Raw genomic sequence first — 25,387 nt, 5'->3', positions numbered from 1 at the left:
ACACAGGGATGTTTTGGTTCTTTTTTCTGGGGGGAGGGGTCGCCAAGAACATGTCAGCAGACTGAATCTTTCCCTGCAGTTAAAGGCAATTAGACATATATTCAGCACTGCCTTGAAGATGTGGCCATGTTCAGTGTAGTAAATGCACGTCTCACTTGCAAAACCACAAGGCGCAAAAGTCATTCATAAACTTCATTTAGTACAACAATAATATTTCAGTGCTATTATAAATAAATGTTGTAACAAAACCACAAAAAGTGAGCAAGGGTGTCAGGTTCCTGTTGGAGGAACCCAACAGAAGAGAGAACAGTCCACAGGGCGTCCATGCAGCTTAAGCACAATTTATATTTCTATCTACAATTTCATTGACGGTTGGCAATAAAACATCTGCATTTGCTAAACCTTGTTTTTGGTGGAAAAAAAAATTATTTTTAGTTTGCACTTTGAAAAAAAAAAACGTTTTCTTTACTATTCTCCATTGGAGGTATATGGATTAATGTATGTATTTGCTTCAGAACCATGAATACAGATTTTTTTTTCTCAAACTGTCAAGATATTTGTAGTCATGTACCTGGGACAATGCACAGACACTTGAGTTACCAGAATGTGCTGTCACCATATCCTGATGGGATGTCGATACAGGGGCGGACATACTATTGATGTATCCTTGCAGCCCAAGAGGTAAGGGAACTTACTTTCACCTCCAAAGCAGGTGGAATCATGCATTATCATGAGCTGTAAAGGGCCCATATATTGTTCTTGCACAGGGGCCCTCTTCTGTCTGTGTCGGCTCCACAGTCACAGTATATAAATGATGTATGCATTTTCTAGTAACTATACTTATTCTATAGATGTCACATTTCCATTCACAGTGTCTCATACCAATCTACTGTATGCTTGTGTACATTTTCCAAGGAAATGGGGAAGGAAATTGATGTTCAGTTAAGGTGTTAGCTTAAGATGTATATGTATAATTGCACTACTGCCCGCATGTACAGGAGCTCTTGGTGACACATTTGTCAGACCTTGTTATACCAGCACAATGTTACATTTTATGATTTACACGTAGAGTTTCTACATAAATTGTAATACTGTAATTAGATAACTATGAATTTTGCCTAATTTATAATTAAATACATTAAAATTGTGCAATGAAACATGGATTTGTTTGTCCTCATTTACTTATGAGCGAGTATGCTTGTTATTTGAGTTTCTCCGAGCATGCTCGGGTGGTCTCCTAGTATTTCCTTGTACATGGAGATTTAGTTTACGTGGACGCAGCTGAATTATTTGCGGCTGCTAGACAGCTTGAATACATGTGGGGGTTGCCTGTTTGTTAGGGATTCACCACATGTATTCAAGCTGTCAGAACCAAAAAACATGAAGTAATATAACTCATAGAAATATAAAAATATATATGTTTATTGATAAATATAGAAAAAACAACCAAAACAAAACAAAAGATATAATTACAATCCAGAGAAATAGACAATAATTAACACAGAGTCATATGAATATTGAGGCGAGCCCCCCGATGAAGCTGTGGGCGAAACGCGCGTAGGGGCGCGTGTTGTTACACATGGACAAGGAAAAGGGTAAGAGGACAGCATGAGACTAGCTCTCTTATATTGTTAGGATGACGGTCACTTGACCATAGGGTATATCCCTTCCTACCTCTGTTATTATACCTATTACTGCGGTATATCAAGCATTTGCACTTTAAATTGTAGATTCCCCTCTCTGTCCATGGTACAACACTGGTTCTGGTGCACCCAGTTCTCAATATTCATATGACTCTGTGTTAATTATTGTCTATTTCTCTGGATTGTAATTATATCTTTTGTTTTGTTTTGGTTGTTTTTTCTATATTTATCAATAAACATATATATTTTTATATTTCTATGAGTTATATTACTTCATGTTTTTTGGTTCTGATTGTATTTGAAGTATCTCAGGGTATTATCCCGATAAGTCCTGGATGATCCAGACAGGACTATTTTCTATGTAGTTATGGTTTCTGTATCTGAGGTCTTGTTTCTATGTATTCAAGCTGTCTAGCAGCCGCAAATCATGCAGCTACATTGACATAATTGAAACACTTGGAGACCACCCGAGCATGCTCGGAGAAACTTGAGTAACAAGCATACTCGCTCATCACTATCCTCATTATGAAATAATGTCATAACCCTTCTCAGCCTGTACTGCAATCATCTGTTATGATAAGTGTGCCCGGCAGGAATGCCATTGGCGTAGTGCCATTAATACTGGCAGGTTAATTTTCAGTTATGCAATGAGTTCAAACTCTTACATTCCCTTTGTCATCCTGCCACTATTATGCAATGCAACAGAATGAATTCTTTTTACAATTAATATTAAAATAACATATATACTCAAGTATAAGCCGAGATTTTCAGCCCATTTGTTTAGGCAAAAAGTGCCTCTCTCGGATTATACTCGAGTCATTGGCCTAGGGGGTCGGCAGGGGAGGGGGAGCGGCAGGAGTGGCGGCTGTCACATCATACTCACCTGCTCCTGACATGGTCTCTGCCTCTCTGATGGTCTCAGATGCCCGCAGCTCGTCCAGTGTTCAGCGGTCACATGGTACCGCTCATTAAAGTATTGAATATGGACTTCCATAGGCGTGAAGTGCATATTCATTACTTTAATGAGTGGTACCATGTGACCTCTGAACACAGGAACAAGCTGCCGGTGTCAGGGACCATCGGAGAAGCAGGGACCGCGTCAGGAGGGGTGAGTATGACAGGGGAGGGTGAGCCATGCGATGTTCACATGTCCCCATTCCACCGCCAGGTTCTGTCTTCCACATCCTCTGGCTGTGACGTTCAGGTCAGAGGGCATAATGACGTGTTTAGTGTGTGCCCTCTGCCTGAACAGTCACTGCAGAGACCTGGAAGACACAGCGGTGCGTGGCGGTGGAATGGGGACATGCGAATGTCGCAAATGCCGGGGGACTGAGCCAGCGGCGACTCCCACACCTGACCCCCACAGCGCACCAGTGTCTCCGCCTGCTCAAGACACCGGCACCAGACCCCCAGTGATGAGAGGTGAGTATATCATTGTTTTTTTTAATCGCAGCAGCATATGGGGAATGTTATTCTATGGAGCATCTTATGGGGCCATCAACCTTTGTGCAGCAATATATGGGGCATAATATTCTATGGAGCATCTTATGGGGCCATCAACCTTTGTGCAGCATTATATGGGGCTAGTGATGAGCGAGTATACTCGTTGCTTGGATTTTCCCGAGCATGCTCGGGTGGTCTCCGAGTATTTGTGACTGCTCGGAAATTTAGTTTTCATTGCTGCAGCTGCATGATTTGTGGCTACTAAATAGCTTGATTACATGTGGGCATTCTCTAGCAACCAGGCAACCCCCACATGTACTCAGGCTGGCTAGCAGCTGTAAATCATGCAGCTACAGTTAACAAAAACTAAATCTCCGAGCAGTCACAAAATACTTGGAGACCACTCGAGCAATGCGTATACTCGCACTTCACTATATGGGCCATAATATTCTATGGAGCATCTTATGGGGCCATCAACCTTTGTACAGCACTATTTGGGGCATAATATTCTATGGAGCGTCTTATGGGGCCAATCATGAACTTTATGGAGCATTATATGGGGCTCCTGATTCAATATGGATATTCAAAAACACTTAACCTACTGATGTCTCAATTCATTTTACTTTTATTGGTATCTATTTTTATTTTTTAAAATTTACCAGTAGCTGCTGCATTTCCCATCCTAGGTTTTACTGGAGTCAATAAGTTTTCACAGTTTTTTATGGCAAAATTAGGAGTCTCGGCTTATTCTCTGGTTGGCTTATACTCGAGTATATACGGTAATTGGTTCATTTAATCTAACTTGATAAAAAGAATAAAATAAGTTTGATAAATTTTAGGAAAACAAATCTTATGACCACATAATTATGAAGATTTCACATTATTTATATAGAGCCATAAATGGCAAATGAAAAAAAAACTGCACTGCAAGAGGAGATGGAATTAGTAATTCCCCCAGCAAAATAAAATAATAATAAAAACAAAATTAATAAGCGTTCAAGAGTTACTCTAAAATGGCAATACAGAAAAATATGGAGGGGTAAAAAATTGGCAACTGCTCAGGTCTCGACATATTGAAATAGGCAGAGCATATTTTATTCTCATAGAGAAATAACTACAAAAATTTATGCACCTAGTCTTCATATACATTACAGTTTATGGAAAGCAAACAGTATGTGATATGCATCAGATTACATACGGTGTAAGGACGTAAGGACCCTCAATATGGTCATGAAATTCAGATTAAAATGAATCATGGGATAAAATAAAGAATCAATTATAGAACCATCCAAATGTTAGGAAAGTATAAAGCACCTAATTATGTTGTATATGTAGCCTGTGAATCACTGGAATATTTGCTTTGATGGTTTTGATTAGAAATCCTCTCATAATATAACAACTTCACATTCAGTATTATCTATTGTTTGCTATGAAAATGTGAATAATTTTACACATGAATGCTGGTTGGAAATAATAATAATCACATCAGTTGCGCTATTCTGTAGAAAAGTAGTCTTTGAATAAAACTAGGCAAACATATCCTCCCCATAACTCCACTCCCATACCTTCCAGCAGTCAGGGACACTTTGCTATGCTGAGTTTTTGTGTATTTTTACACTTTTCAATTTTTTTCCCACAATGCAATAACATAAAAAATTGCAACTCAATAATGAAACTTTAACTTTTTGTGTCAACACATTCCAAAAGTACATAAAAATCAAGAAAAAAGCTGAATGGCACTAAGAAACAGGTGAGTACTCAGTGTCTGAGCGGGTTTAGCAGAGTCCAGTAGATTTAGCTGAGTCAACAACCCCACCAATCGGTAATCCACGGAATATGGCGTGCTTGCTTGAAAAAACATATGTGGAAATCCAAATAGGAAAGAAAGTAGCAGCACCACACAAATCTTCCGATAAAAAAACCTTTGCCTTTTATTTCAACAACGTGCCAAGACCAAAGAGCTGTCTAGGGACTCCAGGGACAAAATTGTAGACCGGCACAAGGCTGGAACGGGCTATAGGACAATAGGTAAGCAGCTTGGTGAGAAGGCAACAACTGTTGTCACAATTATTAGAAAATGGAAGCTACACGAGATGACTGGTCCTTGGTCTGGGGCTCCATACACTATCTCACCTCGCGGGGTAAGGATGATTCTGGTATAGGTAAGGAATCAGCTCAGAACTACATGAGAGGACCTGATCAACAACCTGTAGAGAGCTGAGACCACAGTTTTAAAGATTAAAGTTAGTAACACAATAGGCTGTTAAAAATTCTGCAGGGAAGACAAGGTCCCCCTGCTCCTGCCAGCACATGTCCTCACCTGTTTTGAAGTTCGCCAATGAACAGCTTGATGATTCAGAGGAGGCATGGGAGGTCATGTTGTCAGATGAGACCAAAATAGAATGTTTTGGTATCAACTCCACTCACCATGTTTGGAAAAAGAAGGATGAGTACAACCCCAAGAGAAAGGTCACAACCATTAAGCATGGTGGGGGAATTTCATACTATGAGGGTGATTTTCTGCAAAGGGAACAGGCTGGTTGCACCATATTGAAGGGAGGATGGATGAGGTCATGTATCTTGAGATTTTTGGCCAACATCGTCTTCCCTCAGTAAGAGCATTGAAGCTAGGTCATGGCTGGGTCTTTCAGCATAACAATGACCCTAATCATGCAGCCAGGGCACATTAGGAGTGGATTCATAAGAAGTATTTCAAGGAAACGTCTGACCTCTGAAATTGAAAACAAAGGTTTCTGTACCAAATATTAAGCTCTGCTTTTCTAATGTATCACATATTTTATTTATAAAATGCAAATTAATCATTTAAAAATCATACTATGATTTTCTGGAATTTCTTTTAGATTCTGTCTCTCACAGTTGAAATGTAACTACAATAAAAATGACAGACCTCTCCATTCTTTGTAGGTGGAAAAACTAAAACAAAATCGGCTGTGCTTCAAATACTTATTTTCCTCTGTGTATTATACCATGATTCGTATCAACAACTTTTTTTGTCATTTATTTGAAAAATCTTATATGACCCAGTGAAAAATGTTGACTTCTTATCAGATTCTTGGCATGCTATCAAGACATTACATATATAATCATAATAAACTGAGCATAAATACCCAAGCCAGAAAATATCAATATGTACAACAATTACATATCAATTAATGTGATTATATCTACTCACAGGTGTCTTCTCCTTCCTACTTTCTTTTTTTTCTCCTTTGCTTGTTGCTGTCTCCACTCCAAACTGTTTCTTTATTAAAATTTTAGTCACTAAAATTGGAATAGTCTTATGCCTCACACTGTGTCCTCACTCTCCCACTAAGAGGTGTGGTATATGAGATGTACAGAGGAAAACAGGTTTTTTGAGTCGTAATGATGTTACCTGTCCATTCTATCAATACATCTACCTGCATAGTACATACTACATAGGCATGCCAAAAGATCATATAAAAAACATAAACCTCCATATACACTCACTGGCCACTTTATTAGGTACACCTGTCCAACTTCTTGTTAACACTTAATTTCTAATCAGCCAATCACATGGCGGCAACTCAGTGCATTTAGGCATGTAGACATGGTCAAGACAATCTCCTGCAGTTCAAACCGAGCATCAGTATGGGGAAGAAAGGTGATTTGAGTGCCTTTGAACGTGGCATGGTTGTTGGTGCCAGAAGGGCTGGTCTGAGTATTTCAGAAACTGCTGATCTACTGGGATTTTCACGCACAACCATCTCTAGGGTTTACAGAGAATGGTCCGAAAAAGAAAAAAAATCCAGTGAGCGGCAGTTCTGTGGGCGGAAATGCCTTGTTGATGCCAGAGGTCAGAGGAGAATGGGCAGACTGGTTCGAGCTGATAGAAAGGCAACAGTGACTCAAATCGCCACCCGTTACAACCAAGGTAGGCCTAAGAGCATCTCTGAACGCACAGTGCGTCGAACTTTGAGGCAGATGGGCTACAGCAGCAGAAGACCACACCGGGTACCACTCCTTTCAGCTAAGAACAGGAAACTGAGGCTACAATTTGTACAAGCTCATCGAAATTGGACAGTAGAAGATTGGAAAAACGTTGCTTGGTCTGATGAGTCTCGATTTCTGCTGCGACATTCGGATGGTAGGGTCAGAATTTGGCGTAAACAACATGAAAGCATGGATCCATCCTGCCTTGTATGGAGCATCTTTGGGATGTGCAGCCGACAAATCTGCGGCAACTGTGTGATGCCATCATGTCAATATGGACCAAAATCTCTGAGGAATGCTTCCAGCACCTTGTTGAATCTATGCCACGAAGAATTGAGGCAGTTCTGAAGGCAAAAGGGGGTCCAACCCGTTACTAGCATGGTGTACCTAATAAAGTGGCCGGTGAGTGTACATAGTTCATAATACATAGGCATACCAATTGATAAAAACATAACAAACTTCATATAAACTGTACATTATACATATGGATGCCAATATATAATATAAAAGATACATATCTGCAGACATAGTACATAATTAGTGATGATCGAGCAGTAAATAGCTCTCGTGTTCAGTACTCTAATCAAGCACGTCAGGCTGCTCGTGGGCTCAACTTGAGTGCAGATCATAATGTAAGTCATAGAAGGAGTCAAGCATTTTTTCGGGAGACCTGCACTATACGGCTGGGTAAGAGAGACCAAGAGATGCTCTGGTCTGTGTAAGGCTAGGTTCACATTGCGTTAGGGCAATCCGTTTAGCGCTAGCGCTAGCGGATTGCGCTAACGCAATGTTTATTTAGGGGCCGTGTTTGGGGTCGCGTTAACGTCCCCACTCTCGCAGATCCCTGATCTGCGAGAGCGGGGAACGGACCTCGGGCGCGCCGCGGACGCTGCAAGCAGCGTCCGAGGCGCGTCACAGAAGAACGGCACATCACTAGCGCGAGCCGAAAAAGGCACGCGCTAGTGATGCGCTGCAGGAGAAACTTACATTGCTGTCAATGGGCACGCTAACGGACCCGTTGCCCGGCGTTAATTGCGACATTTTCGCCGTGCAACGCTGTCCGTTAGCATGCACACATTAACGCAATGTGAACCTAGCCTTATATGTTCATATGAATTTGAGGCTCACACTGAAGTTGGGTCTTCCTCTGCTGGGAGTGCCGGGATTCCTCTGTCAACTGACTCTTTGCGAGCTCCCTCTCATCTACATCAATCAATCATATGTACACAGTCCCTTTCAGAGACCCAGGCAAAGACGCACAGAGGATATCAAGAGAGCCTGCAACAGCATCAGAGAGAATGTCAGGAGAGCCAGCCACAGCACCACAGACGATGTCAGAAAAGCCTGCCACAGCAGCACAAAGAATCTCAGGAGAGCCAGCTACGGTAATGCAGGTGCCTGAATGCAACGAACAGAGATCATGAGGCGGAAAAAGCCAGGAGTTGATATACTGGTATTTTTATACAGCAATAACTTCTAAACAATTAGGGTTAGTAAATAGGCAATTTAATAATGTGGGGGATCACAACAGGTTGTGAATAGTGATGAGCAAGCATTAAAATGCTCGGGTGCTCGTTGCTCGGGTCGAGTAGATTGGAATACTCGGGCACTCGGCCAGAACAACGAGCCCAATGTAAATCTATGGGAGACCCGAGTATCTTTAACGCGATCCCCCTCGGGGGTACTTTTAAGGTCTAAAAATGTCTGAAAATGATGGAAACAATGCTCAAATGACACAGGAACATCATAGGGATCGCCCCTGGAAGCATTCCTGACTCCTAGTTCACAGCTTTAATCATTTTTTTCCGAGATTCATGCCATTTTTCCTGGTGCCACAAAAAACACATTAAAACGAAACCAATGCAGGTTTTGCTGGGAAATATATTAAGGTACATCCTTTGCAGGTTAATGACTTGCCTGTAAGGTCAAACATTTAACCCCAGACAGAAAATGTCCTCCTCCACTTAGGCTTAGTTCAGGCGCTGCGTTTTTGAAGCGTTTTTCAACTTTAACATTCCTTTCAAACACTACAAATGCATTCACTGTGAAATGTCATTGTAACATTTAGCAACCCTAGCTGGCCATGTGGTGTGTGACACATAAGCAGACCCATCTTGTTTCATTTAGGAAGGAAGGACTCTTAAAGTCACAGAGCCTATTTTACCGGTGCATCAGGCGGCATTAAGCTTCTTAAAGGGCCATTATTAAACAGTGGGTCTCCTAAACTGTTGTAGCCTATGCTGTGAGTGGATGGGCTGCCAAGAATTATGACGTACCACAGTACCCCTTTCATAATATGTCCAGGAGGGCCTCCTGAAAAAATGTTGCATTGAATGCAAGGCCTGCCCTGCTACCAATTCATATGCACACCAATAATCCTTTGAACCCACATACTGGATGGGCCCATGCAAATCTACTTCACAATATGCATTTTGTACTGCGTACTCCTTTGTTTTACACATTGGCAGCAAAACCAGCCCTGCTGCATAGTCATATGCACCCCATTACACCTTAGAACCCACATACTGGATGGGCCCATGAAAATCCACTTCTCAATATGCATTTTATACTCCCATACTCCTCTGTTTTGCACATTGGCAGCAAGGCCAGCCCTGCTGCATAGTCAGTCATATGCACCCCATTAGGCCTTGGAACACACATACTGGATGGGCCCATGAAAATCCACTTCACAATATTCATTTTGTCCTGCCATCCTCCTTTGTTTTACACATTGGCAGCAAGGTCAGCCCTGCTGCATAGTCAGTAATATGCACCCATTACGCCTTGGAACACACATACTGGATGGGCCCATGAAAATCCAGTTCATAATATTCATTTTGTCCTCCCTTATTCCTTTCTTTTACACATTGACAGCAAGGCCAGCCCTGCTGCATAGTCAGTCATATGCACCCCATTACATCTTGGAACCCACATACTGGATGGGCCCATGAAAATCCACTTGTATTTTTTAATGGTATGATGGTTCCCCCTCTTTGCAGAATTATTTACAGGAGAATTTGGCAATTTTATTTGCCATGTTTTTAACACTAAGGTTCAGATACGGCTTTAAATAAGGGTAATACTTGCAATACAATGCAATTTTATTGCAAACTACAAAATTCAAGGAATAGTATGATTGAATAGTGTGAGTGAGAACACTTTTGTTTATGTTAACATACAAAGGTTAATAAGTACATATAAGGATTAAATACATGTAGTGATTACATATATATGAAGATTAACTACATACAGTATGCTTACATCATCCGTCTCAAATATCAGAAAAGCAACACCAAGACAGAGAACACATGGGAGACTACCTGCACTGCATGGGCATCCCCATTTATGCAGGTATCAGCACACTGTACATATACAGGAGGAGCGCCCCCAGACGCAGGGCCGCGGGGTACTCAGTACCGGGCCTCTCTGTATCAGTTCTGGGGTTGTCACGGTGGCTAGACCCGGTCCGTGACCATGCTAAGGGGCGTCCAATGAAAGGTGTAGGTAGTGGTGCGTGGTGCAGTTCGCGGTGAATAACGAGGACACAGGGTTGCAGTCTCTTTACCTCTTTACTGAAGGCTTCAAGATCCTCAATCCGGAGTACGGTTAACAGGGCTGTCTGAGACCGGCCGGTCCGATGGCACCTCCAGAGTTCCCTTTGCAGGTGGAAATCTGTGCCTTCCTTCTAGCGCCTGTGTGTTGTAGTACTTCCCTGCTGAGCACCACGGGATAGTCCTCACAACTGTTGTGTCTGTTTCTGATGTTCTTTCCCACAACCTATGTCTGTTCTGATGTTCTTCTCCGTCCCCCAGATGATATGGCTAGGACGCACCCATATGACGGGTAGGCCTGGAGTTCTTCCGGGACCCTAGTGACGCCCCTCTCCCACAGTTGCCCCCTATGTCGGCTTAGGTGATTTAGGTGAGACAGCCAACCTATAATTAACTGTCCTGCCATTGGTTTGAAGTAATGCTTGGAGCCCCAATACTTCCTCGGCGTTCCGGCCACCGGCTACGCGCCTCAGTAGGATGTTGCCTCGATCTTACAGCATGACTCCTACTGGTGTTATCTCCTTTTTGCTATGATCTCGTTTCTCACTCTTCACAATAAACCTCGCTTCTTGTCCTTTCTTGAGATACCGCCACGATGTAGTGCAGGCGCGGTTCCTTAACGTTCGCTCTTGTTCGCTAGGCCTCTGTCAGGATCCCACCCCTGACAGGGACCCCCCTGAATCTTCCCCTGCAGCACCCTCTGCCACAGGATGTTGCCTGGTTCCAACCCAGTCAGCTTCTGTCTAACTCTCTATCCAAACCCCAGTTTTACCAGATTGTGAGGAGTGGCCTAATACATAGTGCCCTTTGCTCCCCCTGGAGGTCAGACTATGAAGTGTATAGGTGTCTGTGATACCTGGTCAGGTGAACTACTTAAGTGCCATCAGAGGTACCATCACTCCCCTTAGCGGCGGAGCATCAGTACTGCAACGACCAGGACCCTGGGGCGCTGCACAGGTACCCCAGTTTTGGCATCTATCTTAGTCATGTTTCTCTGGTCTTATATAGTGAATTATGTATGTAGTAATGTAGTACTATGTAGTAACTCTAGTTTCACCCAGCCCTTCAAGTGGCCAGCTTTCAAGTTTTGTATGAAACTGAGATATCGTGGAGTCATAAGACAAGGGGCCATGAACCCCTAGAAAATAAAAGCCACAATGATTTAGATCAAACCACCACAGGCAGAGTTTCAGTAAACCTTTGTAAATGTTTTACAATGACAAACAGCAAACATATAGAGGCTTAGAAATGTTTGTGAAGTGAATAAACAAACATTTATCAAGATTGTGTCACTATGAACATTGTCTGCCACATCTGTAAATGTTTTTCAAGAAATGCAGCAATGTGATTGTCTGAATGCATTCGGTATACAGTATTTTAATCTGGATTCCAAATCGCCATTTGTATATTCATCATTTGTACATTTGAGGCAGCCAAAGTTATGGCTCTCAAGGAGAGAAACTAATAAAGTGGACAAATAAATATTTGTAATGAACTACTGAGCCAAACTAACAGCATTGCTTTATCAAATGTATACGAAGTGTATTGTGTCCAATGTGAGCAACCAGGCAACACAAAAAGGAGCTTTTCAAGTGAGCTCAAGTGAGCTTGGTGGTGCACAATCAACGTCAGACACACCGTCATAATATGAGGGGCCCTGTGCCAGTACCGCCGCCCACGAGAGAGTGTCCCACCCCAGCTCGAACAGCGCTCTACCACTTGCAAAACTTACCTCTCCCGGTTCCACCACTGTGTAGTCTGTGCTGTTAAATCCTTCAGTGGCACTGCCAATAAAAATTTGTTGAAATGATAGATGATAGTAAAAATATACAGGGGCCCTTGCCTCCATTTAGACCAGTTAATACTTTGCGCCAACTACCACTGTCTGCTACTCAGCAGAGGAGCCTACAGCTGTACATAGCTATGCCACCTGTTTATTTATGAAATTTTTTTTGGCAGACATTTACCTCACTTTATTATTTTGGCCTACTAACTGTGTAATCCACTCCTTACAATCGTCCTCTGCTGAACAACGCTATGCCGCCTGTGTACCCCTGTAACCAACTTTAAACTGCATTGAGCCTACTTTTTTATTTTAGGCCTACTAAGTCTGTCTGTGCCACTGCTTACAATCGTCCTCCGCTGAACAACGCTATGCCGCCTGTGTACCCCTGTAACCAATTTTAAACTGCATTGAGCCTACTTTTTTATTTTAGGCCTACTAAGTCTGTCTGCGCCACTCCTTACAATCATCTTTCACTGAACAAACCAATGCCGCCTGTGTACCCCTATAACCTATTTTAAACTGCATTGAGCCTACTTTTTTATTTTAGGCCTACTATGTCTGTCTGCGACACTCCTTACAATCGTCCTCCGCTGAACAACGCTATGCCACCTGTGTACCCCTGTAACCAATTTTAAACTGCATTGAGCCTACTTTTTTATTTTAGGCCTACTAAGTCTGTCTGCACCACTCCTTACAATCGTCCTCCACTGAACAAACCTATGCCGCCAGTTTACTCCTGTTACCAGTTTTGAACTGCATTTAGCCTACTTTTTTATTTTAGGCCTACTAAGTCTGTCTGCGCCACTCCTTATAATCATCCTCCGCTGAACAACGCTATGCCACCTGTGCACCCCTGTAACCAATTTTAAACTGCATTGAGCCTACTTTTTTATTTTAGGCCTACTACCTGTGTCTGTCTGCGCCACTCAATACAGCTGTCCTCCACTGAACAAAGCTGAGCTTCAATTTTCAGCCTATATCACATATTAAACTGCATTTGGCCTACTTTTTGGTTGGGCCTACTAACGGTGTCTGTCGCTGCTTGTTGTTCTCCTCCACTGAACAAAGCTGAGCTTCAATTTTCAGCCTATATCAAATATGAAACTGCATTTGGCCTACTTGTTTGATTGGGCCTACTAACGGTGTCTGCCGCTGCTTGTTGTTCTCCTCCACTGAACAAAGCTGAGCTTCAATTTTCAGCCTATATCACATATTAAACTGCATTTGGCCTACTTGTTTGGTTGGGCCTACTAACGATGTTGTCAGAACTCTGAACATTTTTTATTACCTTTTTGTGCATTACTACCCTTTTCCAAGATGGCATATTTGGTCTCATGTGCACTGTGTCTTCCTGCTATAAAACTCCACCCCAGCCTTCAGTCTGTGCTAGACTATTCTGCCTTGCATCCAGCTCCTGACCTCTGATTACTGCCTGGCTATACACCTGCTCCTGTGTACCTGTGTGGTGATCCTGCTACTCTGCTCTGAGTTCCTGCTGCATACACCAGTTCCAGTAATCTTCCTTCATCTGCTGCTCGTGTTTGCTTCCATCTGCATTTGCTGGACATGTAAGCTATTTCTGCTCTGCAAGAACCTGAGACTATTACCCAGACCTCCCTGGTTGAGCTAAGATATTATTTGAACTGCCTTATAAGCATATCTATCTGTGTTTTGGACTAAGCAAGGACTTATTCGTGTTAAGTATCCTCAAGAATAATTGTGCTTCATAGACTTTCTGCGTGATTGCATTTTCCTCTGAAGTTTCCTATAGACTGCTGAGCTGCATTTGATATTTACACCAAGTGTTGTGGACTTGAGTTTCTCTCTGCACCTGTTTGAATCACCGTGTGATAATATAGACTTTACCACTGTGTCCTGTCGTTGTCTTGTTCCACGCAAAGAGTCTCCTGAGTTATCCCCTATAATTATTGCAGGATACTCTAGCCTTAAAAAAAAGGAGACTGCTGGAACAATGACTGCTGAAAGCAGACTAGAGCAGGTGTTTTCCATAATTAGATCACTGCAGAAAGATGTGGAAGGTCTGCAAAAGAAATTTGGAAGCTTTGAACTCAATCAATAAGTGTTTGGACAGACTTTGCAGGACTTAAGCACCCACATGGCAGCCCAGGAAAACAAACTTGCTGGCATAGAGTCCCAGTATGGACGGGCTTTTCAGGGCATAAGCATGCAAATAGCTGCATAAGCGACTTTTCCCTCTGGGCAACCGCCACTAGCTTGCCCGCTTAAGTTGACCCTATTCAGATTTAATGGTGATCGCGACAAATTTTGTGGCTTTGTGAATCAATGTATGCTATATTTTCATGTGCATGCTGACTGTTTTCCTAATGATAGATCCAAAGTATTGTGTGTAATAATGCTGCTGACCGCACGAGCGCTCGCCTGGGCGAATCCAATGATTGAGTCTCGTGACCACGGTTAAATAACTTGGAGGATTTCTTGGCCGCTATGGCATTAATGTTTGATTTTCCTAATCGCCGTGCAACCGCTGAATCTGCTTTATTGTCTTTACGCCAGGCAAAACGTTCTGTTATTGAGTATGCTACTGAATTCAGGAGACTAGTGGTAGATACCAATTGAGACAGTTATGCACAATTGCCTATTTTTAAAAGGGGTCTGTCTAGTATTGTAAAAGATGAACTAGCTCGCTCTGAGTCACCACAAGAGCTAGAGACATTTATACAGCATTGTGTGCGAAATGACATTCGCCGTACTGAGCGTAGGCAGAAGTTTGCTGCATGTAACCGTATTTCTAACTTTTCCCTTCCTTCCAAAGAGCCTGCAGGTAAAACATCTCGGGAGGTGGAGGGGGTGCCCATGCAAATTGATTCCGTTCAGAGGCGCAAGATCAATGAGCGCCGGGAGCATCACCTTCGTGAAAGTTTATGTTTCTACTGCGGCCAGTCTGACCACTTCTTGATCAATTGTCCTAAGTGTCCTAGACGGCCTAACAAGGTGCTAAAAGCAGTAGGGGAGTATGACAACTGTGATGATGAATCTGACATCTCTGAATGTAGCCTGCCTTTAAACGCTGTATTCCATTCACTTTCTATGACTTCACCCCCCAAGGAGCTTAAGGAAAAGAACTCTCACTGTTCTCTCCCTATTAAGATCCTGTGTTCAGGACAGTGGATTTCCAGTGCAGATATGATTGACTCTGGTGCAGGTGGCAATTTTATGGATATCGCATTTGCCAAGCAACATGGTATTGAAATTCAGCAAAGAGCCTCTCCAATTACCATGTAATCAGTGGATGGGTCACCTTTAATCTCTGGGCCTGTGGATCAGGAGACCATACCCCTTGAAATTTTGTTGGAGCCTAATCATCAGGAGCAACTTCCTTTCTTGCTAATTTCTTCTCCTCATTTTCCTGTGATTTCAGGCATTCCTTGATTGCGTTCTCAGAACCCAATTATCAACTGGGAGACCAAGGAGATTATCTTTCCAACAAGGAGCAACTCAGCGTTAACAGAAGCTGTCCCTGAGTCCACGGGTAAGGAACCACATGTACAGGTATTTTCTTTACCTCCAGCATATAAAGAGTTCTCTGACATCTGTGACAAGAAGAATGCAGATCAGCTTCCTCCACACAGGCATTATGACTGTCCCATTGAGTTGCTTCCTGGGGCAGCTATTCCTTTTGGTAACGTATACCCTTTGGCGGTACCTGAGCTTCAAGCCTTAAAGGAGTATATTGATGAAAATCTGGCCAAAGGCTTCATACATCCTTCTTCCTCACCAGCAGGGGCACCTATCTTTTTTGTAAAGAAGAAGGATGGGACCCTGAGACCCTGTGTTGACTATCGGGAACTAAATAAGGTAACCATATGAAACCGTTACCCTTTGCCTCTGATTCCTGAATTACTGGAAAAAGTCCGCCATGCTAAGGTGTTCTCTAAACTGGATCTTTGTGAGGCTTATAATTTGGTGCGTATGCGTCTAGGGGATGAGTGGAAGACAGGATTCAGATGCCGGTATGGACACTTTGAATCTCTTGTGATGCCCATCTGGCTTTGTAACGCCCCTGCAACGTTTCAACACCTTGCTACTGACATTTTTAGAGATTTGTTGGACCAGTTTGTAGTGATCTATTTGGACGATATACTATTCTTTTCTGACTCTCTACAGGAACATGCATAACATGTCAAAACTGTTTTAAGACGTCTGAAAGAGAACCATCTGTATATTAAGCCGGAGAAATGCGAGTTCCATTGTTCTGAGATACAGTTCTTAGGTTATATCATCTCTCCCCAGGGGCTGAACATGGATTCTGATAAGATTCAGGGTATCCTTGACTGGCCGGTACCCAAGAACGTTAAGGAGGTCCAACGTTTTATTGGTTTTGCAAATTTCTACAGATGCTTCATTCGAAATTTTTCTCATATTGTCCGTCCCATTGCTTCCTTGACAAAGAAGGAAAAGCCCTTTAAGTGATCATCACAGACTCAAGAAGCTTTTGATCGGCTTAAGACCTGTTTCACATCAGCACCGCTGTTGATACACCCAGATCCAACACTGCCCTTCATTGTGGAGGTGGACGCTCCTGATATTGCTTTGGGGGCTATTCTCTCCTAAAGAACTGGAGAGAAGGGTCTGCTATGTCCTTGTGCTTTCTTTTCCCATAGACTAACCTCAGCAGAGAAGAATTACGACGTGGGAGACAAGAAATTGCTGGCTATTATTGCGGATTTCAAAGAATGGAGGCATCATCTGCAAGGAGCTGCACACCAGATCATAGTGCTAACTGACCATCGCAATTTAGAGTTCCTTAGATCCGCTAGATGTCTTTCTCCTCGTCAGGCTCGTTGGAACTTATTTTTAAATCAATGTAACTTTGTTATCTCGTACAGTCCAGGTTCTCGTAATGGGAAGGCTGATGCTTTATCCCGAATCCATCCAGGACCATTCTATCTTGTTGCCAATTTCAAAGGAGTTATCTATGATCAGGACTTGTGGAAGGAGTGCAGGGAGGCCTATGATGGTGATGTATTTCTGGCCAACCCACCTGTGGATATTAATCTTGTCTTTAAGGGTGGCATGTGGTTCAGAGATCGACGTATCTACGTCCCGGAGGTCGTCCGTCTGCAGATCCTCAATTTGGTACATGACTCCAAGTTGGCTGGTCACAGGGGGGTACAGAAGACACAAGAGTTCCTGAGCTGATTCTTCTGGTGGCCAGCTTGCCTGAAGGATAACAAGGACTATGTTCTTTCTTTCGAGGTATGTGCTAGTTACAAGACTCCTCATGTGGCACCTACGGTAAGTTGCTGCCATTAGCCGAATTTTCATATAACAATTCTCAGAGCGCCTCCACTAAATTTACACCTTTCTTTGCCAATCTGGGTTATCATCCATGTATCTTACCTAGGTCTCCAATTAATTCTCCGGTTCCGGCAGTGGAGGAAAGGCTAACTGCGATGAGGCAAAATCTGGAGTTTCTGAAGTAATCCCTGACCACAGCTCAAGAACGTTATAAGAGATCGGCTGATAGATTCCGTAAACCTGCACCCATGTTCAAGGTAGCAGATTCCGTGTGGTTAGCAACTAAGAATCTGAAGTTAAACGTTCCTTCACAAAAACTTGGACAGAAATTCATTGGCCCTTTCATGATCAACGGTATTGTGAGCTCTGTGGCCTGCCGTCTGAAGCTGCCTAGGGCTATGAAGGTACACCCAGTTTTTCATGTATCTTTACTAAAACCTGTATCTTCTAATACCTTCCAGGGACGTGTTGTGCCTCCTCCACAGCCTGTGGTGATTGATGGGCAAGAACTATTTGTGGTGGAGGAAATTGTTGATTCCAGGATTTGCAGGAATCGGCTCCAATATCTGATAAGATGGCAGGGATATCTCCCTGAGGAAGACTCTTGGGAACCTGTGGAAAATATCAAGGCCCAAAAAAAGATTTCTCGTTTTCATCAGAGATTCCCTGAGAAACCAGGTCCAGGTTCGTCCTGAGGCCACTTCTAAGGAGGGAGTAATGTCAGGACTCTGAACATTTTTTATTACCTTTTTGTGCATTACTGCCCTTTTTCAAGATGGCGTCTTTGGTCTCATGTGCACTGTGTCTTCCTGCTATAAAACTCCACCCCAGCCTTCAGTCTGTGCTAGAGTATTCTGCCTTGCATCCAGCTCCTGACCTCTGGTGACTTCCTGGCTATATACCTGCTCCTGTGAACCTGTGGGGTTATCCTGCTACTCTGCTCTGAGTTCCTGCTGCATACACCAGTTCCAGTAATCTTCCTTCATCTGCTGCTCGTGTTTGCTTCCATCTGCATTTGCTGGACATGTAAGCTGTTTCTGCTCTGCAAGAACCTGAGACTATTAACCAGACATCCCAGGATGAGCTAAGATATTATTTGAACTGCCTTATAAGCATATCTATCTGTGTTTTGGACTAAGCAAGGACTTATTCGTGTCAAGTATCCTCAAGAATAATTGTGCTTCATAGACTTTCTGCGTGATTGCATTTTCCTCTGAAGTTTCCTATACTGAGCTGCATTTGATATTTGCACCAAGTGTTGTGGACTTGAGTTTCTCTCTGCACCTGTTTGAATCACCGTGTGATAATAGACTTTACCACTTATAAAACTGTGTCCTGTAGTTGTCTTGTTCCACGCAAAGAGTCTTCTGAGTTATCCCCTATAACTATTACAGGTGTCTGCCGCTCCTTGCTTTTCCCCTCCACTGAACAAAGCTTAGCTTCAATTTTCAGCCTATATCAAATATTAAACTGCATTTGGCCTACTTGTTTGGTTGGGCCTACTAACGGTGTCTGCCACTGCTTGTTGTTCTCCTCCCCTGAACAAAGCTGAGCTTCAATTTTCAGCCTATATCAAATATTAAAGTGCATTTGGCCTACTTGTTTGGTTGGACCTACTAACGGTGTCTGCCGCTTTTTGCTTTTCTCCTCCACTGAACAAAGCTGAGCTTCAATTTTCAGCCTATATCACATATTAAACTGCATTTGGCCTACTTGTTTGGTTGGGCCTACTAACGGTGTCTGCCACTGCTTGTTGTTCTCCTCCACTGAACAAAGCTGAGTTTCAATTTTCAGCCTATATCACATATTAAACTGCATTTGGCCTACTTGTTTGGTTGGGCCTACTAACGGTGTCTGCCGCTGGTTGTTGTTCTCCTCCACTGAACAAAGCTGAGCTTCAATTTTCAGCCTATGTCACATATGAAACTGCATTTGGCCTACTTGTATGGTCGAGCCTACTAACGGTGTCTGCCGCTGCTTGCTGTTCTCCTCCACTGAACAAAGCAGTGCCGCCTGTTTACTCCTTTTACCAATTTTGAACTGCATTTGGCCCACTTTATTACTTGGGCCTACTAACTGTGTCTGCCACTCAGTACAGTTTTCCTCCGCTGAACAAAGCAATGCCACCTGTTTAGTCCTGTTACCAATTTTGAACTGCATTTAGCCTACTTTATTCTTTGGGCCTATATCTGTGTTTCCTCCTCATCCTGCCCATTGCCCAGCCACTGCTAGATGAGTCTGCTGGTACATTGACCCAGACCACTACATTCCCCTTGCACTCTACAGAGCCAGTATCTGACCCTGCTGAAAGTCTAGTTCCCCTTCCCATATAGTATACCACCTTACACGGGGACAAACAGGAAGGTGCAAATGAAAGTGCAGGTTCCTTCATCAGGTGGGGGCATACTCGTTGGCGACGTCACTGGCACAGGGCCCCTCATAGTACGCAAAAGTGTCTCTGCCGGTGGGAGGCTCCCCCGCCGTCAAACACACCGCCGTACTTTGAGGGGCCCTGTGCCAGTGCCAATGCGAACTAGTGCCCCCACCTGCTTGCTCAGGATCACAACACTTGCAAAGTTGAAATACTTACCTCTCCCTGCTCCACCGCTGTGACGTAGTCCGCGTTTCCTGGGCCCACAAAAAACTTGAGCCAGCCCTAACCCCCCCAAACTTTAGCCAAATGACCCCCAATTTTCAAAGCCTAACTATTATTATAATGTAAATTAAGATTGACAAGCTTAAGTAACAAGAATTGATGTTTTTGGTATTAAAATGGGCACTGTAGGTGTTTTCCTGTCCTCCACTCACTGCCGACTTGGATTCCCCATTGACTTGCATTGGGTTTCGTGTTTCGTTCGGTCCCCGACTTTTCGCAATAATCGGCCGGTTTCACCCGACCCGACTTTTGAGAAAGTCGGGTTTCGCGAAACCCGACTCGATCCTAAAAAAGTAAAAGTCGCTCAACTCTACTTAAGAGTAATCTGTCGTAATTATTTTTCAGTCATTGTACACTCGGTATGATTGTGTAGGTATTCCACTTAGCCTGTATCTGGTTTTACATGCCTAGTGGTGTGCTACCATTTGCATTTCATCCATGGAATATTCTATTTATGCACTTTTTGAATTTTATACTAGTTACTATACATTTCTATTCTGATTTACACAGTTTTACAATGCTTTTGTGCATTGGTTGTTAGACACATAATTCATACTAAGCACTTTATGATTTAAAGTGACTGCTTCAGGCTGACCATGAGCAACTGCTTTTCCTTGTGTGCTGTTATTTAACTCTATAGCCACCAGGAGGAACTGTTATACCTGACATTAATGGTTCTATACTAGTCATGATTAAAACTTACTGTGACAAGCCAACATATATTCTTGGTTTGCAGCTATAGCCACTAGGTGGAGATGCTATATCATATACCAAAGGTGTTTGACTAATTGTATTTGTATTTATATTAGCTTTTTGTTACTGTGTCTTTCCATGGAATACGTAACACATTGATACTACTGTATATCTTGATTATCATGCTATATTCAATGAGATACACATATGATTGATTACCACTTTATTCACTGTACAAACTTACCCCATTACTTCATTTTTTAAATTGTATGTATTTTTATTGTTACGTTTAATAAAAGATTGGTGTTTTATTGAATTGATTTGGGTATTTATTTTTTGTTGATGTTTTCTACTTCTTTAAAACTCCCACCCACTAGTTACTGCCCCACAATTGTTTAATTATTGAGTTAAAGCAATGGCTCTCTCCACTAAACCTGGAGCCAAGGAAGGCCGCGTGCTATAGTGGTGCAAATCTGGTGGCTGCCCTACACCGGGGCAACCTCACACATGTGCCTTGCATGGCTCATGTCCTCAACCTGGTGGTACAGCAATTTCTCCACCACTCTCCTGCCCTGGATGCGCTGCTGCAGAAAACATGGTCACTGTGTGCTCACTTCCAATGATCGCACCCTGCAGTTGATCGACTTGCATCGCTACAGAGGTCCTTCGGCCTACCGGATAACCATTTGATTAGCGATGTTCTGAAACAGTTAAATTTCTCTCTATACATGTTGCTGTGGCTGTGACAGCAGCAACTAGCCCTTGTGCAGTATGTCCTTTTGCATAGCCAGGGCCAACGCAGTCCGGACATGGGGCAAATTATGCTTGCGGAGTGGGCACAGGTAAAACACCTCTGCACCCCTCTGCAACCTTTTGGAATGGCTACTAAGATGGTTAGTGCTGACGATGCCGTCATCAGCAACCAGGGGTGGATTAAGGGTAGCCAGGGCCCCGGGCTGTTCAGACACTGTGGGCCCCCCGGTCATGTGACGGGGTCATGTGATGGGGTCATGCGACGGGCCGTGCGACGGTGTCATCATATTCCTGAACCAGATTATTCCAGAAAAATAGTTGCTGTGTGAAACTATAACCTGTCAAACATCCATTGATCTAGTCAATTTATCCTTCAGTTAGGAAGGAAAAAAAAAACAAACAAAAAAAACACAGTACTATCACCATAAGTGCCAGTATTCACAGGAGATCTGTACTTAGTATGCAGTGTCTGTGTAGAGGTAATACAGTGATCACCGGTGACATTGTACACAGGACCTCTGTATATAGTATACAGTGTATAGTGTCAGTGTATAGGTAACACTGACTCACCAGTGACGTCTCTAGGTGAAGTCAAATATAAAAGAGGGACAGCACCACAGCAGTTGTGAAAAAGAGAAAATCACGTTTTATTCCACCTCCTGCAACGTTTCGGTCCGCAGACCTTTTTCAAGCATGACATAAAAACACTCCAACCACCATTATATATCAATAGTCCCACCCCAACAATTGACTCACAGCCAATAGGACGGTTCAATACAATAAAAAAAAAAAAAAAATTAAATTACACCAAAAACATACAAATACAGTTAAAAATTGTAGCCCATACATAGCCCACCACATGTAATCACCACCCGCAGGGTTAAACCCTCCCTGATCGTTCTTTTTATACAAACTGTCCCCAGAAAAGCCAAATAAACATTTTCCACGTTCTGTTTGTATATACCGGCGATCGCACCAATCCATGTGATGCATCAACCCCTGTCATGGTAACGGGGCATGTCCATAACGGCGCTGATCCAATCGCGTCCATAGGATCCACACGGCAGATAGACGTCATAAAACCGGCATGCATCGCTCGTCCCCATACTAATCTGCTGGTAAAATCTCCCAAACAGCCGCTCCTTAATGCGCATGTCCATGACGTCATCTTCCCTTCACTCCCCTATGCGCAAGTCACATCCCAGAATTCTACACCCTTCCAGCGCCGGAAAACACGGCGCAACGACGCATGTCACATGGAGACCTCCTTGAACAGCATCTCCAGATACCGGGTGTGTACAACAGCTGATAATCGAGGAACTTCACAATATTTCATCATCTCAGGTCCATAGGCAGGGAAAAAACTCAACTATATCAGATGGACCTGAAATGAGAAATCACACATACAGGGAGAAACCAACATCTATATATAGAGATCTATGCAATAAATGAAGGTTTAACCAGGGATATATGTGACCATAGAACTATAGTGCATAAATATATTCCAATGGAAATACATTACATATATTTTATTAACCATAAACCATCATATGATATTATTATCTCTATATAAAGTCATCCATGGAGAAATTAATTAATTGCACAATGTCCCCAAAGGGGGGTAATCTAATATATAATTGCCTAGAATACTACTTCCTGCAATTTGTGCCAACTTCCGTGGCTTTGTCCGGAGCTATTGTCCGGAGCTATTGTCCGGAGCTATTGTCCGGAGCTAATGTCCGTAGCTAATGTCCGGAGCTAATGTCCGGAGATAAGTGACGTCACCAGTGTCCTACACCCAGGCAGAGCACAGTGGCCCCAGGCAGAGCACAGGGGCCCCAGGCAGAACATGGGGCCCCAGGCAGAGCACAGGGGCCCCAGGCAGAGCACAGGGGGCTCAGGCAGCATATGGGGCCCCAGGCAGAGCACAGTGGTCCCAGGCAGAGCACAGGGGCCCCAGGCAGCCTATGGGGCCCCAGGCAGAGCACAGTGGCCCCAGACAGAGCACAGGGCCCCAGGCAGCATATGGGGCCCCATGCAGAGCACAGGGGCCCCAGGCAGGATATGGGGCCCCAGGCAGAGCACAGTGGCCCCAGGCAGAGCACAGGGGCCCCAGGCAGAACATGGGGCCCAAGGCAGAGCACAGGGGCCCCAGGCAGAGCACAGGGGCCCCAGGCAGCATATGGGGCCCCAGGCAGAGCACAGGGGCCCCAGGCAGAGCACAGGGGCCCCAGGCAGCATATGGGGCCCCAGGCAGAGCACAGGGGCCCCAGGCAGCATATGGGGCCCCAGGCAGAGCACAGTGGCCCCAGGCAGAGCACAGGGGCCCCAGGCAGAACATGGGGCCCCAGGCAGAGCACAGGGGCCCCAGGCAGAGCACAGGGGCCCCAGGCAGCATATGGGGCCCCAGGCAGAGCACAGAGGCCCCAGGCAGCATATGGGGCCCCAGGCAGAGCACAGTGGCCCCAGGCAGCATATGGGGCCCCAGGCAGAGCACAGTGGCCCCAGGCAGAGCACAGGGGTCCCAGGCAGCATATGGGGCCCCAGGCAGAGCACAGTGGTCCCAGGCAGAGCACAGGGGCCCCAGGCAGCTTATGGGGCCCCAGGCAGAGCACAGTGGCCCCAGGCAGAACATGGGGCCCCAGGCAGAGCACAGTGGCCCCAGGCAGAGCACAGGGGCCCCAGGCAGAACATGGGGCCCCAGGCAGAGCACAGGGGCCCCAGCCAGCATATGGGGCCCCAGGCAGAGCACAGGGGCCCCAGGCAGCATATGGGGCCCCAGGCAGAGCACACACCAAATCGGAGGCCGAGGGTCCCCGCCCACCAAATCGGAGGCCGAGGGTCCCCGCCCACCAAACCGGAGGCCGAGGAGCCCCGCCCACCAAATCGAAGGCCGAGCGGCCCCGCCCACCAAAGCGGAGGCCGAGGGGCCCCGCCCACCACATCGGAGGACGAGGGGCCCCGCCCACCAAATCGGAGGCCGAGGGTCCCCGCCCACCAAATCGGAGGCCGAGGGTCCCCGCCCACCAAATCGGAGGCCGAGGGTCCCCGCCCACCAAATCGGAGGTCGAGGGGCCCCGCCCACCACATCGGAGGCCGAGGGGCCCCGCCCACCAAATCGGAGGCCGAGGGTCCCCGCCCACCAAATCGGAGGCCGAGGGTCCCCGCCCACCAAATCGGAGGCCAAGGGTCCCCGCCCACCAAATCGGAGGCCGAGGGTTCCCGCCCACCAAATCGGAGGCCGAGGGTCCCCGCCCACCAAATCGGAGGCCGAGGGTCCCCACCCACCAAATCGGAGGCCGAGGGTCCCCGCCCACCAAATCGGAGGCCGAGGGGCCCCACCCACCAAATCGGAGGCCGAGGGTCCCCGCCCACCAAATCGGAGGCCGAGGGGCCCCGCCAACCAAATCGGAGGCCGAGGGGCCCCGCCCACCAAATCGGAGGCCGAGGGTCCCCGCCCACCAAATCGGAGGCCGAGAGTATCGCCCACCAAATCGGAGGATAAGGGGCCCCGCCAACCAAATCGGAGGCCGAGGGGCCCCGCCAACCAAATCGGAGGCCGAGGGGCCCCGCCAACCAAATCGGAGGCCGAGGAGCCCCGCCCAACAAA

At 45.0% G+C, this 25,387-nt stretch overlaps 2 protein-coding genes across 3 annotated transcripts in view; one reads left to right on the top strand and one right to left on the bottom strand.

Annotated features, from left to right (window-relative positions):
• The window catches only part of LOC143808529 (alpha-1,4-N-acetylglucosaminyltransferase-like), a 92,184-nt gene extending 85,737 nt beyond the window's left edge, over positions 1–6,447 (bottom strand). Inside the window, exon 1 of the mRNA XM_077291291.1 lies at positions 6,280–6,447. The gene's annotated coding sequence lies outside the window, so the exon portion shown is untranslated. The remainder of the gene's footprint in view (positions 1–6,279) is intronic.
• A 1,718-nt stretch (positions 6,448–8,165) lies between these two features.
• LOC143810133 (uncharacterized) overlaps positions 8,166–25,387 on the top strand; it is a 93,600-nt gene continuing 76,378 nt past the window's right edge. Inside the window, exon 1 of one of the 2 annotated variants that reach the window (XM_077293023.1) lies at positions 8,166–8,443. In XM_077293023.1, the coding sequence (XP_077149138.1) occupies positions 8,279–8,443 (165 nt within the window). In that variant the 5' untranslated portion in view covers positions 8,166–8,278. Of the gene's footprint in view, positions 8,453–25,387 lie in introns of both variants that reach the window. The other variant, XM_077293022.1, reaches the window with a different exon arrangement.

Source organism: Ranitomeya variabilis, chromosome 2 (genome assembly GCF_051348905.1).
Source record: "Ranitomeya variabilis isolate aRanVar5 chromosome 2, aRanVar5.hap1, whole genome shotgun sequence".
Taxonomy (NCBI): Eukaryota; Metazoa; Chordata; class Amphibia; order Anura; family Dendrobatidae; genus Ranitomeya; species Ranitomeya variabilis.
The sequence above is the reverse complement of the archived record's forward strand: the minus strand, read 5'-3'. Positions and strand labels throughout refer to the sequence as shown.